The 16,618-nt window shown below is 38.3% G+C and overlaps 1 protein-coding gene across 8 annotated transcripts in view; it reads right to left on the reverse strand.

Annotated features, from left to right (window-relative positions):
• Positions 1-16,618, reverse strand: part of LOC149159758 (golgin candidate 3-like) — a 376,835-nt gene that overhangs the window by 129,220 nt on the left and 230,997 nt on the right. For 6 of the 8 annotated variants that reach the window (XM_089436562.1, XM_089436560.1, XM_089436563.1 and 3 more), the window contains 3 exons: positions 14,312-14,464; positions 13,519-13,815; positions 13,348-13,413 (listed from right to left, as the gene is read on the reverse strand). In XM_089436562.1, coding sequence (XP_089292688.1) covers positions 13,348-13,413; positions 13,519-13,815; positions 14,312-14,464 — 516 coding nt within the window. The remainder of the gene's footprint in view (positions 1-13,347; positions 13,414-13,518; positions 13,816-14,311; positions 14,465-16,618) is intronic. The other 2 variants (XM_089436564.1, XM_089436559.1) reach the window with 1 other exon arrangement.

The following is a 16,618-nucleotide window of genomic DNA, read 5'->3' on the forward strand; positions in this document are numbered from 1 at the left end:
AAAAATAACAATAGAGGGATTCTATGGGGCACAATAATAAAAATATAGGGACAATAGGGGCACAACAATATTAATAAGGGATACAACTACAATAGTAATGGGGTAATCACTAGTATTATAGGGACAACTACAATAGTAATGGGGTAATCACTAGTATTATAGGGACCCAACATGCCCCTCCTTCAAAAAAGTGTTGTCCTCAACGCTTGAGTAGTTCTGGATGCTTCTGTATAAAATTCTCATCCTCCCATGTGGAATCTTTAGCGGATAAGTTCTTCCACTTGATAAGATACTCCAAAATTGATCGATTTTGTAGCTGTCGAGTTCTTGTTTCTGTGACTGCTTCCGGTTCCAATATAATTTTTCCTTCCTCATCAAGTTCTGGCAATATTGTTTGAACTGGGAGCTTGTCACCTATAACCTTCTTTAAACATGAAACATAGAAAACTGGGTGCAATCGAGAAGCTGCAGGAAGCTCCAATTTGTATGCCATAGTACCAATATTTTGCAACACCTTGTACAGACCATAATACTTTGGTGATAATTTATTATCCTTCTTAGCTTGCTTGAGGGACATTTGCTTATATGGTTGTAGCCGTAGGAATACCCAATCACCTACATCAAAACTTCTTTCGTTGCGATGTTGATCTGCATGTTGTTTCATTCTACTCTGTTCCAACACAAGGTTATCCTTTAAGAGTTGGAGGACTTGTTGTTGATGTTCGATGTGATGTTCCACTGCTTGAACCTTAGAATTTTCTCTTAAATATGATGTAATGGATGGTGGCTGATATCCATAAAGTGCCATAAATGGGATCATTTTTGTTGTTGTATGGAAGGAAGTGTTATACCACCATTCAGCCAGAGGCAACCATTTGACCCATTGTGTCTGTTTATCAGATACAAAGCAACGAAGATATCCTTCCAAACATTTGTTTACTATCTCAGTTTGCCCATCAGATTGAGGATGATAAGATGAGCTATGAGCTAACTGAGTACCAAGACAAGAAAATAATTCTGTCCAAAAATTTCCAGTGAAAATGGGATCTCTGTCACTTACAATAATCTTTGGGTTTCCATGTAGCTTTTGAATCATTTCCATAAATGCAGTAGAAACTGTACTGGCTTTAAATGGATGTGATAATGCACAAAAGTGTGCATACTTGGTAAGTTTTTCAACTACCACCATGATGTCACTCTTTCCCTCAGACTTGGGTAAACCTGTGATAAAATCCATTGAAAACTCCTCCCAACATTGGCTTGGAATGGATAAAGGTTGTAATAGACCCAGTGTCTTAATTGTTTCAACTTTATTTTGTTGGCAAACCAAACATTCTGCCACAAACTTTTGAATGTCCAATTTAAGGCCATCCCAAAAAAATTCCTTCTTAACCCTGTGGTAAGTTTTTAAAAATCCTGAGTGCCCTCCTAAGCGAGAAGTGTGCAATTCCATAAGAATCTTTTGTTTTAATTGGGAATTCTTACAGAGGTATAAGCGATCTTTGTACCATAAAGAATCATTTTGCTAGCTAAATGTATCAGACGTACTGGAATCTTGTTGTAACTTTCGAATAAGTGCCCACACTTCTTCATCATTCTTCCATTCCTCCCTTGCTTCGTTTATCCAATCTGGTTGGATAATAGAAATGGCACACAACAATGCTTCCACATCCTCATCCTTTCTTGAGAGTGCATCTGCCACCACATTTTGCTTCCCTTTTTTGTAGATGATTTCAAAGTCATAACCCAACATCTTTGTGACCCACTTTTGTTGCTCTTCAGAGGATAATCTTTGTTCTAAAAAGTATTTAAGGCTATCATGATCCATTTTTACCTTGAAGTGTCTTCCCATTAGGTAGGGTCGCCATTTCTTAAGTGCATGGAGTATTGCCAACATTTCCTTCTCATAAATAGCTTTGTGTAAAAACTTTCCCTTGATTGGACGACTTTCAAAAGCAATGGGTCTTTCATCTTGCATTAAAACAGCACCAATTCCATTTCCTGAAGCATCACATTCCACAATAAAGGTTTTTGTGAAGTCCGGTGTAGCTAAGACCGGTGCTTGGCACATTGCCTCTTTAAGATGTTCGAAGGCCTTTGTTGCTTCTGGAGTCCATGAAAATGCATCTTTCTTCAATAATGTTGTTAGAGGTGCTGCTATTCTCCCATAATTCTTAACAAACTTGCGATAATACCCTGTCAACCCGAGAAATCCTCGCAGATGCTTTATGGATATGGGGATTTTCCATTCCTTAATGGCTTTAATTTTGCTAGGGTCTACCTTAACTCCTTCATGAGATACAATATGACCCAGATATTCCACCTCTTGTACTCCAAAGAAACATTTGGATCTTTTTGCATATAATTGTTTCTCCTCCAATAGTTGTAGCACCTTGTCAACATGTTCAACATGATCTTTCCAAGACTTGCTATAGATTAGTATATCATCAAAAAATACTAACACAAATTTTTCTAAGGAATGGTTTGAAAATGGAATTCATCAAACCTTGAAATGTTGAAGGTGCATTGGTAAGGCCAAAAGGCATGACCAAAAATTCATAATGACCCTCATGAGTTCTAAATGCTATTTTCGGAATGTCTTCAGTCTTCATTCTGATTTGATGATATCCTGAACGAAGATCCAACTTGGTGAAGTAAATTGATCCATGCAATTCATCCAGTAATTCATCAATGACAGGAATGGGAAACTTATCTTTAATAGTGAGCTTGTTGAGCTCCCTATAATCCAAACACATGCGCCATGATCCATCCTTCTTGTGCACCAATACTACTGGAGCAGAGAAAGAACTTTGACTCAGTTGAATTATACCAGCCTCTAGCATTTCTGCAACCATACGTTCAATTTCACTCTTTTGGGCATAGGGATATCTGTACGACCTGATGTTTGGAGGAACACTTCCTGGAATCAGATGAATAGCATGATCATGATCACGAATAGGTGGGAGACCTTTGGGAGTCTCAAATACCTTGGAATGATTGTCCAAGACTTTTTGGAGATCTGGAGAAATAGATGATTCAAATGTGGAAACATCTAGCGAACATAATTGTGCAATTACACCTCTTTGTTCTTTTTTAGAAGCTTTGTCATACCGTTAGAGCTGATTATCTTCCCTGGTTTCCCTGCAATACCCCTTAATTCAACTTCCTTTCCTTCCACAGAAAATTTCATGAAAAGTTCTTGAAAATTAAAAGCTATTGTACCCAAGGATTGTAGCCATTGGACTCCTAGTACAACATCAGCACCTCCCATTGGAATGGAAAGCATTGGGCTAGTCAATACATATTCTCCCATGGATAGCTTGATATTATGGCACTTTCCAGAGCAATTTATTGTTCCTCCATTTGCAACCATCACTTGACACTCTGGTGCTGGATATAAGAAGCAATTCAATTCTTTTGCTACCTTACAATGAATAAAATTGTGGGTACTTCCTGAATCAATCAACACTATTACCTTTTTCTTCTTGATTTGTCCTTCTATCTTGATGGTTTGAGGAGTGGTAATTCCCGCCAATGCATTACAAGATATGGTCGGATTCATTTCTTCTTTATCTAGGCTTTGTTCCTAGAGTATATCCTCTTCTTTTGACCTTTCTTGCTCCTTTTCTTCTTCCTCTTCACAATCTATGTAGAATAATTTCTTTTCAGCACACTTATGACCTTTAGTGTATTTGCTATCACAACTGTAACAAAGCCCTTTTGCTCTTTTTTCTTCCAATTGTTGTGGTGTCAACCTTATAGGTTGTGGAAGACTAGGGGCAACAACACTTCCATCTTTATAGTTGTGAGTGGTATGCTTCCTGGTTGCCATAATTTTGCTTTCCATTTTTCTTGCTAACCTGAATGCCTTCTCTAATGAATCAGGTTCCCAAAGGCGAACATCATGTTGGATATTATCCTTTAAAGTCCCTATGAACACATCAATCCTATGCTCCTCTGGAATATTTTTTACCCTTATGTTCAATTTTTGGAACTCCTCAATGTGCTCCATTATTGAACCCTTTTGTTTGAGACTTATCAATTGGCTAAAAAAAGTGTTGTTTTTTGTATCCTCATAATGTGTTATCAATTCTTCCATAAAAATTGTCCAAGTGATAATTTGTTTAGGAGAGCAAAGCCATTGATACCATGCAAACTGATTTGGTTCCAAATATAAAGTTGCAATACGTACCTTTTGTGTGTTTTGCACATTATTGAGATCGAAAAATTGCTCCATCTGTAATATCCATGTTGCGGGATCCTTGCCATCAAACTTCCTCATATCGATTTTTGCAATATGGTGGGTCTTCGATCCCACATTAGAGTCTATGAAATCATGATTAACATTTCTTTTGTTCGCATCATGAGTTTCATTTTCTACCTTTTCACCATTAGTAAGTATTTCTTGCAGAAAATTTGTCAAATCTGTCTTCAAATCTGTCATGTCTGTCTTCAAATCTGCCATGTCTCTCTTCAAATCTGTCTTCAAATCTATCTTCAAATTGTCCATCTTAGCTTCCACACCCTTTATTTTAAATTCCACGCCATTTATCTTAGCTTCTGTTGGCTTTTGTGAGATTGACATTTGTTGCACTTGGTCTTGTAATTTTGATATATCATGTAACATTTCTTCCTCTTCTTCATGAGTCATGCTAGAGCTTTCAAGTTGCTTAGTAGGTGTTTGCATTTTCTTTCCTCGGGGTATCAGTTACCGATAATAATGCTCTACTATGCCCTTTGAATTCCTTCAAAATAAATTTTCAAACCAAGCTTAAGCAAAAATTTAAAAAAATCTACACATCTTTTTTCACTTTGTAAGAGCTTGATATTGCCTCTAATGTATCTCTGTACTTTCGGATCATCCAATTCTGAAATTGCAACCTGCAGTAGCCCTCTGTGTCCTCTTTCCAATACCGCCAGTCTGATCCAAATTGGATTCTCCAAGGAAGAGTTACGCGAAATCTACCACAGTGACCTGATTATAGACTAGTTCAGTAGAGCGAACTTGTACGACGTGCCACGAGTCACTGTTTCAACCTTTGGCTCTGAAAAATATATACAAAAAACTACAGTCCGTCCTCTTTCTATACCTTTTTACGAAATTTCAATCCGATGCTCAGAGAGAACGTTATGACGATTTTCCCCAAGTCACCTGTTTAGAATGTAATTCAGGAGTCTACAAAAAGACCAACTTCCTCAAATCATATCTCCGCAAATATAGCGCAAAAAGCTCTGAAATTCGGACCCGCGGTTCAACGCGATTTCTTCTCAAATGGGATTTTTTTAGCTTTTGAAATGTTGCAGAAAAAAGTTATAAGGAAAATGCCACGATGACCTATTTGGAGTAGTGAAACACTAGAATCCAAAGTTCCGATACCAAATGTTATGAAACCAGCTCAAAAAAGATAGAAAAGATAGATCAACACCTTAGAATTCAGCCTCTTCGAGGGGGCAACCTCCTTTACATTACATAAATGAACAATTCTTGGATGATTCAAATGACAAAACCTCCTTTCTATATATAGGAGTCTAAGGAGTCACAATATAACCTAGCCGACCTAACAATAATAATATAAAGCCACAAAAATAACAATAGAGGGATTCTATGGGGCACAATAATAACAATATGGGGACAATAAGGTTACAAAAATATTAATAAGGGATACAACTACAATAGTAATGGGGTAATCACTAGTATTATAGGGACCCAACAGAGGACCCTCTTTCTTGCCCATCATCTAGATTCCCAAGGTCATGATGATGCTCAATGAAGAATTCCTCTTGAATCTTCAATGTGGGGCATACTTGAAAATGTCTAAGAAAGCCTTCAAAGAACATCTCAATAGATGAGATGCTCCTAGGTTCGTGACTATGCAACCATGAGTTATGACCATGGAGAGAGCTCATGAACAAAAATACAAGAACATCCTGGTGGACCAATTTCTCCTTTGAAGCATGCACAATAAATATTTCTACATGATCAGTTGCGGAGATTGGATCGCCATCAAAAATGGGCACCCCACGTACCATCCTTCTTGTGACATGATTAGGGTACCCAGGGATGCTAGCGATGTCCAAAGCGGGAAAATCATCAAAGAAAGACATCCTATCGAGATATACATGTAAATTATGTAGGACTCGCTAGGGTGAATTTAAAGATGCCGAGAGAAATGTTTGCTTCACCCTACAAGCATTGACCTTAAAGTTCAATGAAGAACTAGGGCTTCGTTCTTCCAATCGAGTCGCCAATAATGATATATCAATGATGTCGTAAGGGAAACAAGACACACATCTCGTGTCCCCGGCAATGACGCCAAAAAAGTTACCACTCAAACTAGCAGGGGTACTGGGAGAGGACCCTATAGAGCAACTATTAGGTCAAGTGGCAAAAATGAAGCAATAATCCATTGTAACCTCAGCTATAGCTCCTTGCTCTTTATGAACTTTCACCGATGGGAGGAGACCCAATATAAGAGGAATCACAAGGATGAATAGATCAATGAATGGATGGAGGGTGATTCCTAGAGCCTATTCACAAGAGAGACTCAATTATAGGGCTTACTTACTTAAGAAGCAAGGTGACGAACTCTTTAGGAGGGGATAAGAGGATACTTAAGCCTAGGTTTGGGGAATATCCCTTGACAAGAAGTTTTCTAGATCTAAGAATCCTTGTGTAGAAATGGCTTCTATGCAACCCTTGTGGCATTTGAGTTATAAATTTGTTGGACCACAAAGAGCTAAAGAGGCCCCACGCCAGATTAAGGATATGGAGTTGATCAACACTAGACGGGCTTGACCTATTTAGAGAGGAGAATAGGATCAATGGACAGATTTTCTTTTGAAATACAAATGCAATGACCCAAGTGAGGACACCCCAAATCGACCTAGGGAAAGAGATGGTCTTGTGGTTAGGGCTTGCTATATCTCGGGATTCCACCGTCAGATTTGCCTCAAACTTGGAGGACCCCTCGAGAAAACCCTAACGCAGTAGTGGGCCAAAATTCAAGGGTTTTGGATGGCTACAAAGAATTTTGCTTGATGCCCTAGGTGACCTACTAGGGTTAGGCATAGAAAGAGGGGAAAGGCAAGAAAAATATTTGTTTGAGTTTTGTTTTGTGATCACCTTTGGACTAGACCAGTGCCTACCCTATTGGGAGAATGGAGTCTAATGGAAACAATGATTAAAGATGCTTAATTCCAAACAAGGAGTTCCCCAACAACTTTGCATGACACTAGCAACAACTAGGTTACAAGGGAAAAGTATACTTCTAACTCTTTGCAAATGATGACTTATCAAGATAATGCGTGACCAATCATGTATCTCTAGGACAATAATCCACCATACATTTTGATAATCAATATGAAAAATCCCTCATATAGACAACTTAAGCAACTTCACATAAGCCCAAGAACAGCTACACTAACTTCATGAACGGAAATATTCCATAGATCATTTTATCTGACAAAATTACAAAATAAGCATGAAAAGAGGACTCACAATGTATAGCCAAATTATTCCAATCATCAAGTACAAGAGAATGTGAAGCTCCAAGAGAAAAATTTAAGATCGTCCAAACATCGAAATGCATTAGTTCTCCAATTCATTCATCAAAAGGTCTAGCGAAAATATCAAGAGATACAAATGATCCAAATCCAAGTGATGACGAGAGAAATGAATAAGCATCTCATCTATTTACACAATCCATAAGGGGGTTTGAATCAGTGTTGCGAAAATCGCGATATAATCGAGATAACATCAAAAAATCGCGACTTTTTCATTTCGCTGATAAAATCGCCCAATTCTTACGAACTTTTTTTTCAAAAAAATCGCTAAAAAAAACGTGGTTTTTTCGAAATTATCACGATTCGATGGGAAATAATCGTCAAGCTCCCGGACAGTGCATTTTATAAGGGAAAAAATGAATTTTTTTTGTCATTTTGAACAAACAGCGGCGTGGTTTGAGCGCTACGGAGGAGAGGAAGCTTGGAAGGCATCTACTAGGGCAAAGGAGGAGCAAGCCTGGAGATTTTAGTATCCCAAGCAAGAGAACTTCGTCTTTGGATCAAATTTCTTCGGCAAACCGTGGTTTCCAGGTATGGACACCAAATTTGGCCATTTTGTTTTGGTTTTTTTCTTGTTTTTGCTTGGGTTTCTATAACCCATTGATTATCAATGATTTTTGAGTGGATTTGATGATGTTTTTTTTACATTTTTGTTGCATAGAGTGGAGAAAGTTCATTTTGGATTGAGTTGAAGTTTTTTTTGTTTGTTTGTCAAAAATTCAATGTGTTGTGTCATGTTACATGTATGTAATTTTTTTTTAATTTTTGTAACTGCAATTCTTATTATGCCATAGGTTCAACTTCAAACTTCATCTTACATTAAAACTCAAGAGTTCAACCAAGTTACAAACATGCTAAGGAAATTGGCCCCTTTGTGGGAATTTGGTGAACCTGATGGAGGGTTTGATAAATTGAACTTGTCTTGCAAGTTGTGTGGGCAACATATGTCAAGGGGAGTTTATAGATTGAAGTATCACCTTGCACAAATCCCTGGACATGATGTAGGGCCTTGCAACAATACAAATGTGGAAATCATCCGAAGAGCCATGAGATCATTGGAAAAATTAGAGCAAGAGAAAGTGGCAACAGCAGATCTGAAGAAGCAACTAGCAGGGAGGGTGTTAGGAGGTGAATATGGAAATGACACTGGTTTTACTTCAGCATCAATGTCTACAACCAACCCTGTAGCTGCCTCATCATTTTTTGTTCCTAGAACCATGCCTGGTTCACAACCATCTATCACTTCAATGCTTAAAAAAAATGAAAAAGAACAAGTTGACAGGTTGTTGGGCAAGTTTCTCCTTTGGAATGATATTCCTTTCAGCGTTGCAAGGAATAATCCATTTTTCCATCTTGTTGTTGATGCTATTGTAGTTGTTGGCTCAGGGTACAAAATCCCTTCTTATGATGACTTTAGAGGCCGCATTCTTCAAGATGAAAAGGTTGACTACACCAAAAGATTGAAGGAGTTTAGCGCATCATGGGCACGAACAGCGTGCATTGTGATGTCAGATGGTTGGACCGACCAAAAGGGAAGAACCCTTATAAACTTCTTGGTTAGTTGTCCCAAGAGGACAATGTTTATGAAATCTGTTGATGCATCTTCACATATTGTTTATTTTGGAGGTGCGTGCAGAACATGTTGTTCAAGTCATAACAGACAATGCTGCAAATTATGTTGCTACTGGCAGGATGCTTATGGAGAGGCATCCTACTTTATTTTAGACACCTTGTGCTGCACATTGTATTGATTTGATGTCGGAGGACATAGGAAAAATTTCCTTTGTCAAAAATATTGTTGACTCATCAAAAAGCACTACAAAATTTATATATAATCATGCATTTGTGCTTAGCTTGATGAGAAAATTCACCAACAACAAGGAGTTGGTGTGCCTTCCCATTACAGGGTTTGCCACCAGTTTCATATCTCTTCAATCCCTTTTGAATTCTATGTGGGATGTGAAGAGAATGTTTCTTTCAGAGGAGTGGCGCGCTTTAACATTTAGCCGCAAACTAGAAGGAAAGGCCATATGCAAATTATTTTCATACAAGGAAGACTTTTGGGCGGGAGTGCAAGAGGTGTGCACCGTTACTGAACATTTGGTAAAGGTTCTTCGATTAGTTGATGGTGAGAAGCTCGCAATGGGCTATTTGTATGAGGCCATGGACAAGGGCCAAAGAATCCATTCGAGCCTACTATGATGATAAGGGAGATGAAGGGTTTTAGAAACAACTCCTCCTATGGGAAGTGATTGATGAACGATGGAACAACACATTCATCGTCCCATTCATGTTGTAGGGATCTACTAGAACCCCACATTTTCTTACCCATGTGGGTTTCTATTTGATGCTGACATCATGGATGGATTCTTACCTTGTGTTCAGAGGATGGTGCGATCTCCAGCAGAATGTGCAAAAATATCCAAAGTAATGGAGATATATAGGATGGCAGGTGGCACATTTAGCTTTGAGATGGTTGTGGTTGACAGGAAGACTCAAATGCCAGGTATTTTTTAGTTTGTTTCAAATTTCATTGTCTCTTCAAGTTCATAACTTCATTCTTTGCTTCAACTTTCAAATTTCACTTTTTTTCTTATGTTTATCTTATTTGTAATTTTGTTGTAGATGCATGGTGGACTCGCTATGGTGCCAGAGTACCCCATCTGCAAAAGCTTGCCATTCAAATCCTCAGCCAAACATGTAGCTCCTCAAGATGCGAGTGCAACTGGAGTGTATTTGAAAAAATACGCAACAAGTCAAACTTAAAACTTAAAATATTCCAAATTTCCAATTAATTTTTTGAATTCATTAAATAATAATTTTTTTATGATTATTATTTTATGATCTTTGTACAGGTTGGAGTCCCAACAACTTAATGACATGGTCTACGTCTACTACAATCTTCGATTGTGGGTGGGGCAACTTGAGAGGATACCTGATATGGATGCCATCTCATTGGATGGGATTGACACCAATGTTGCATGGAGGGTTGAAGCCGAGAGGCCTCTGATGGAGTCTACCAATGATTGGTTAGAGCAGGAGGTAGTGGAAGGCGTAGAGGAGGAGGAGGAGGAGCAACAGGAGGAGGAGGTGACACCACCTACCCAGGCTATCCCTGCCACCAGTAGAAGACGTGGTCTACCTCCTCTAGCTCCTACTTCTTCAGCTTCTAGAGGACAACAGAGTCCACTACCAACTCCACCAGCATCTACATCTAGAGGGAAAGGGAAAGCTATTGCATTTTCTCACAAGAGGGGCAGAGGAAATCAGTAGTATTAGTTATTTGGTTCATTTCATTGTATATGACATTATGACTCATGATATGAGATACATTATTATATTTTTTTTTGACATTTTGAGGCTGAGTTGGGACTCAGGAGTCAGGACTTACTATTCAGGACAGGATTCACTGTTATGTGTGATGTAGCACTAGAAATGATATTACACATCTTATATATTAGTTCTTTTATCATATTTATGTGTCAATGTATTTATTTTATGTTGTAGATGCTTTAGGTATTAAAAATTTTGAAAAAAAATGAATATTTTTGTATTTTACGATTTTTTCCCGATTATTTCCAGATTTTTCCAATTTTTTCCCCTCGCCGATTTAATCCCGATAATGATTTTCGCAACATTGGTTTGAATAGCCTATTGGCCTAATAATGCCCCTTGATAATAAAATAATATGCAAGAATAACAAAACTTTCTGACAAGCCCACCAATATAGCTCCATAATACAAAGATAAGCCTCTCAAGACGGCAAAATAGTATATACAATTAGTCGTCAGGCCATTGAAGAGGCCTAGTGGAGTCCAAAGTGTACCAAGGTGAGAGTATAGGCTCCAAACATAGTGATCAAGGGAGTGGCCCCTTGATATCTAAGCAAATCAAATGTGGTGTCCCCAAGTTAATGTGGGGGCACAATGACATCCTCATGGGTTTCCAAGTGGATCAATAATGCTTGTATACCATCTATAAGGGCTAGAATGATGACATAAGCCCTCCCTCTGTCTCCAATGGTGAAACATATCCTCATTTGGGCCCTGGAACATCTGCCAAGTGTGTGGTGCACGTGTAAAGCCAGTTGGGCATGGTGGTCCAGATGCATCATCCTCATCCAACAGGTGGAACATGAGCAATCAATGAATGGTGTTGAGGGATCCATGTAGTGACAATTTTCTCTCTGCTAGATCGGAGGCTCATGGCTCTCAACACTCACCCTACAAGTGCCAATATGACCCTCTGGAGGGCTTGGACCCCATATAGCGAGCGCCGAGACCACACCCCAAATCGTGATCCACCTGCAATCATGTCTAAGATCCAATGCGTCCCCTCGCCCTCCTGTACAACAAATCATTAGAGTAATCGAGTAAAAGAGCTTACAAACCATGGAATCAAGTCGACACTTCATAGTGGCATGCCCTTCCATAGTGGACTTTAGCATGTACAGGTGTCTCCAAGCTCAATAAAGGGGTTAACCAAAGACGCTATTAAGTGGTTTCTACCTCTAAAGGGGGTGACATGTCCATGGTACATCCATCAATCTTCTTATGTGAGTACTCTCTCTAGTTTGAACCATAACACATTCCTTGATATCTGAAGACTATACTCCCCCAAACCTTTGTAATTCATCTCAAAATTGGAGTAACATAGATACACATATTATATTTACAGATTATAGTTTATAATAATATATATTTGAACAATAAAATATATATGGCTAAGAGTGTGTTTCGTGCATGCCTGAACCAGATGAAACCTATGTTTCCAAACCCCAACCAACACCTGCACCCACAATCTTAGTAACATATGTTTCCCACTAACACTGCAATTGGCCACTCTGTCAAGTGCAACAAATGTCTTGGGCTTTTTTTTGGCAGTTGTAGCCTAATGGCCACCAAATCAATGCTCTGTCATAGTAAGCTTAAATGGGAAGTTGTGAACCTTATTTCACAGGAAATCAGAGATTGGAAAGGGAATAGTTGGCATAGGTCCCAACATGAAACAGATTTAATGTGACAAGCAAAGAGAAAAAAAAAAAAACAACTAAGAATGAAAGATGATTGAGAATCAACAACTTAGAAGTTAAATGATACTTACAGGCGCACCATTATGATAAGAGTAGTAATGTGTTTTACTCAAATGATGAATGAGGCAATGGTCAGAAGGTAACAGCCAAGTTAGTTTATTCCATCTCTTTACCACCTGCCTTTTCCAAGGACCTCAATTGCAGGTATTTGTAAACTACTAAAACTAATTGTCTCCAAGAAATATAAGCTTTGTATAACTACTTCCTATTCTTAATTCTTGCAAATGTGACCGCACAATCACAGGATACCTGCACTAAAACTTGTAACAGATTCTATCCCTTCTGACACACCCCAATTTAATGTTTCAGAAACATGCCGAACATGAATATTAATGCTGAGATTATGAAACTTTAGGAAAAAATATATATGTTCACACAAGAACTTAAGCAATATTCCAACATATCTATCTCTGAATGACTGACATTGTGTCCGGTTGGCATTAAGCAAACCACAACAACGAATGGTTATTTCCACTGGCAAACTAAATCCCCAGGGAGTAACCCTTGTACCAAAATGGGTTGCTTCTCCAATGAAGTTAAATTAGAGGAATGTTAAGTAAAAAGTATTGAGCTTCTTACATTGGTGGTGGACCAATTACTTTAGTATCTCAGATATTCAGCAACTCTCGTAAATTCACAATAAAAGGACAATCCACAGATGATAAATAGAACTCACTTTAAGCATTTCTTACCTTTAAACCTTCAGAAAGTTTAATGATTTCTTCCCTTGCAGAACCTAACTCGCCAAAGACACGATCCTGCAAGGCATGTCATACAAATGTTATCTCATCATGCTTACCAAAGTACCTGTCATTGTTCTGGATGAATTGCAGTAAAAACAGAACATTAGATTACGAGTCAACCTTTGCTTCACTCTCAGCATAGTATTGCCCAAGAACAGTCTGAAGATTCTGAAGCTCAACATTTTTCGACTCAAGCGCACTGACACAACCTGCAAGCTTTTGCCTCAGATCAGAAATCACTTCATTTGCCTTCTGCAGTTCATCAATGTTACTTTTCTTAATTTCTTCTTGATTTGCTATTGCATGTGCAAGAAACTTCTCCAACTGCAGGACACGGTCATTTCTAGCATCTAGTTGTGCTTGAAGTTCTGTTATGCGTGCACTATCATGATCCATTTTCTCTGAATCTTCACACTCCTGAGAGTATTGGCAATAAGCAGTTCAGTTGCATCTCAAAGTCATATCTTATAGATTATAAAACAAAATAACAGAGAAGGCATATTTTATTAAACCAACTTATACACAACTTCCTAGAATAACAAATTTAATGGCTAAAATTTTAAAAATCACATTGAAGTTACAAGCATTCCTGATTCATCCTTATTGCCTGGAATCTTTAGGAGACAATGTCATGATGCCTTACTATTAAATCTCACATACAATTACTACAATCTTTGGTGTAAAAACACTTGCAGCACACTCTGTGTGTACTTTAACTGATGCACTTCAGAGTTTACACTATCAGTAAGAAACTCTGCCCATTCTACTCGGGTATACGGTGGACACAGTAACTACTGGAAACTTACAAGCACAGAAAGAAAGTCCATGTCCTACTTATTTCCAGCTCAAACATACTTTAATTAAGAAATTAAAAGGCGCCGATGCACCTTTGGGAGTATGTTCCAGTTTATACCTTCTCCAAAAGATGCTGCTTAAGTCTAGCCAAGTTACGCACTGCTTTGTCCCTTTCATTGCTAACATTTTTTAAACTTTGTTCCAATTCCAAAATCTGAAGTCGATAAGTTTCTTCTGCAACAACTAGATTTTCTGGAAATGGTTGCAACTGCTCAACATGCAAGTATTAAATGAGTTATTTGCAGCATGAGTGGCTTCCCACCAACAAAAAAAAAACAAATCAAAATATATAATTGCATAAAAACAGTCATAGAAATCTCTTACACATGTGACAACAACACTTGAACTGAAATTTCTAACCATATCACAACATCTCCCTTCCAACAGAAACATCTAACTGAACGACAACACTCCAAAACAAGTGTGCACTAATAAGAAAAAGCAAAAAATGAATATTCCAGCCTGCCAACTTCTCCTTAGCAAAGCATCCTGACATTTCTTGTCTGGTAAAACATTTCCCTTGGCTCATAAACTGTGCAAACTTGTTTGCTCTATCTCACTAAATCTTTCACGATCAATAGATTTGGTCCTTTATTGATATACACCGAATGTTATAGCACATCTTAGGGAATTTTATTTTCATTTTGAGTTAGTAAGACTTGGCTTTAGCACATATCAATACTTATTCGATGCTCAAATAATAACATGGTTTTGAGAATTGCACTAAATGACAAGACCCAACTAATCAAATCCTATTAATCCCAGTGGACTTAGGGAAATCACCAATTCACCTTCAAATGCCTTTATGTTTGGTGAATGCAACCATAAGGAGAATGTAGCCAGAAAATGGTAAGATATTAGTACTCAAATTGTTGATCAAAGAGATTAAAAAAAAAAAAAGGAAATGTGAAAATGATGCAAGATGATTTTCTATTTTTTTTCAAGAAATACATTATAGATTACTTCTGGGAAAAGGAATTACATCATGGAACAAAAAATTACATCAATTGAACAGCAAGATTACAAGTAAATTCCCTTCCTAAAAAAGCCAAGAATACTAACATATGAACATGTTCCCCAATAGGTAGGAATTCGTTAAATTATGCTATGTTCTATGCTTAGAGCAGTTTACTTGTTTTTCTTATTATTATCCACAGATTAGCAATCATGTGTACATTAAGTAAAGTGCAGATAGAGCATTTAAACGATCAACAAAAAACAAGCCATGACAAGAGACACAAGATGTGGCAGCTAGCCAGGGACAAACCCCAATATGGGAAAACCCTTTGATCAAATCTTCTTTTATCTTCAATAATTCAGCAGAGAGAAATAGTACAAAAATCTGATTTATATCAGCAGCAGCAAACCCTAGATCAGCCCTAAACTAGGGCAGTCAATATCTGTCAAACCGGAGGTCAGATCACCTTGATTCCGGTGCCAAAATTTGTGGACTTCCAAGGAGAATAAGCCACACCAAACTCGCAGTCAAAGAGGAGTCCACGCTAGTCAATGCTGGTCAAAGTTCCTTTCTGCAGCTTCAGCCCTAGAAATCTGCATCCTCTTTTCCACACGTGTGAGAGAGAGAGCCTTTCTGCGCAGGAGAGAGAAGAGACTCTTTTTCTGCGCAGGAGAGAGAGAGATGTGTGATGAGAAGTGAAGTGTGCAAATGAGGAGAATGCTCCTTGTATTTATATGCAAAATGTTGGGGTTGAATAGACATGACTGTTGGGATTTTGAGCCTACATAAATTGTTGGCCGACCTTGACAATTTGTCCATAATCAAAATAAATTCATATCTTCATAAATACTTGTCCGAATCGGATGATCTTTAGATCAATCCTACACCTCTCGACGAGAGGAATCTAGGAAAAATATCAGTATCCATAAATAAGGTGACCCACATGAAGTTTGGCCCTGGTTGCCAATTTTAACACTCCCTCTCAACTAGGGAGAAGTTCATCTGCAATCTGTCGGACCGTCACTGCTATCCATCCATCAAATGCACTGTCTTGTATGGCTTGACCCTACTTGCTCTTCTTTGCTCTGCTCTGCTTTGTTCTGCTCTGCTCTGTTCTGCTCTGCTTTGCTCGAATTATGAAGAAGAAGAAATGATCGAGGATGTATCATACCATCCTCCACTGACCCGAAGTCGGTCTCAGAGTGTGTATCACTCTCACTGGTCCTAGACCAGTATCATTGATCACAGATCAATGAAGGTTATCCTAGCATAGCAAGTACGGTAGATACAACGATGCATCCATCGATAGAACTACTATGGTCCCTATCCTCATTTCCCTACTCATTGATCAGATGAGAGGTACTTCCCATGAGTCCCAGACTGCATGCGTAGGATGCCTCGATAGGA

The sequence above is a fragment of the Pinus tabuliformis genome, chromosome 5_2 (assembly GCF_031772625.1).
Source record: "Pinus tabuliformis cultivar Carrire ecotype Pingquan chromosome 5_2, CPIR1, whole genome shotgun sequence".
In the NCBI taxonomy this organism is placed as follows: Eukaryota; Viridiplantae; Streptophyta; class Pinopsida; order Pinales; family Pinaceae; genus Pinus; species Pinus tabuliformis.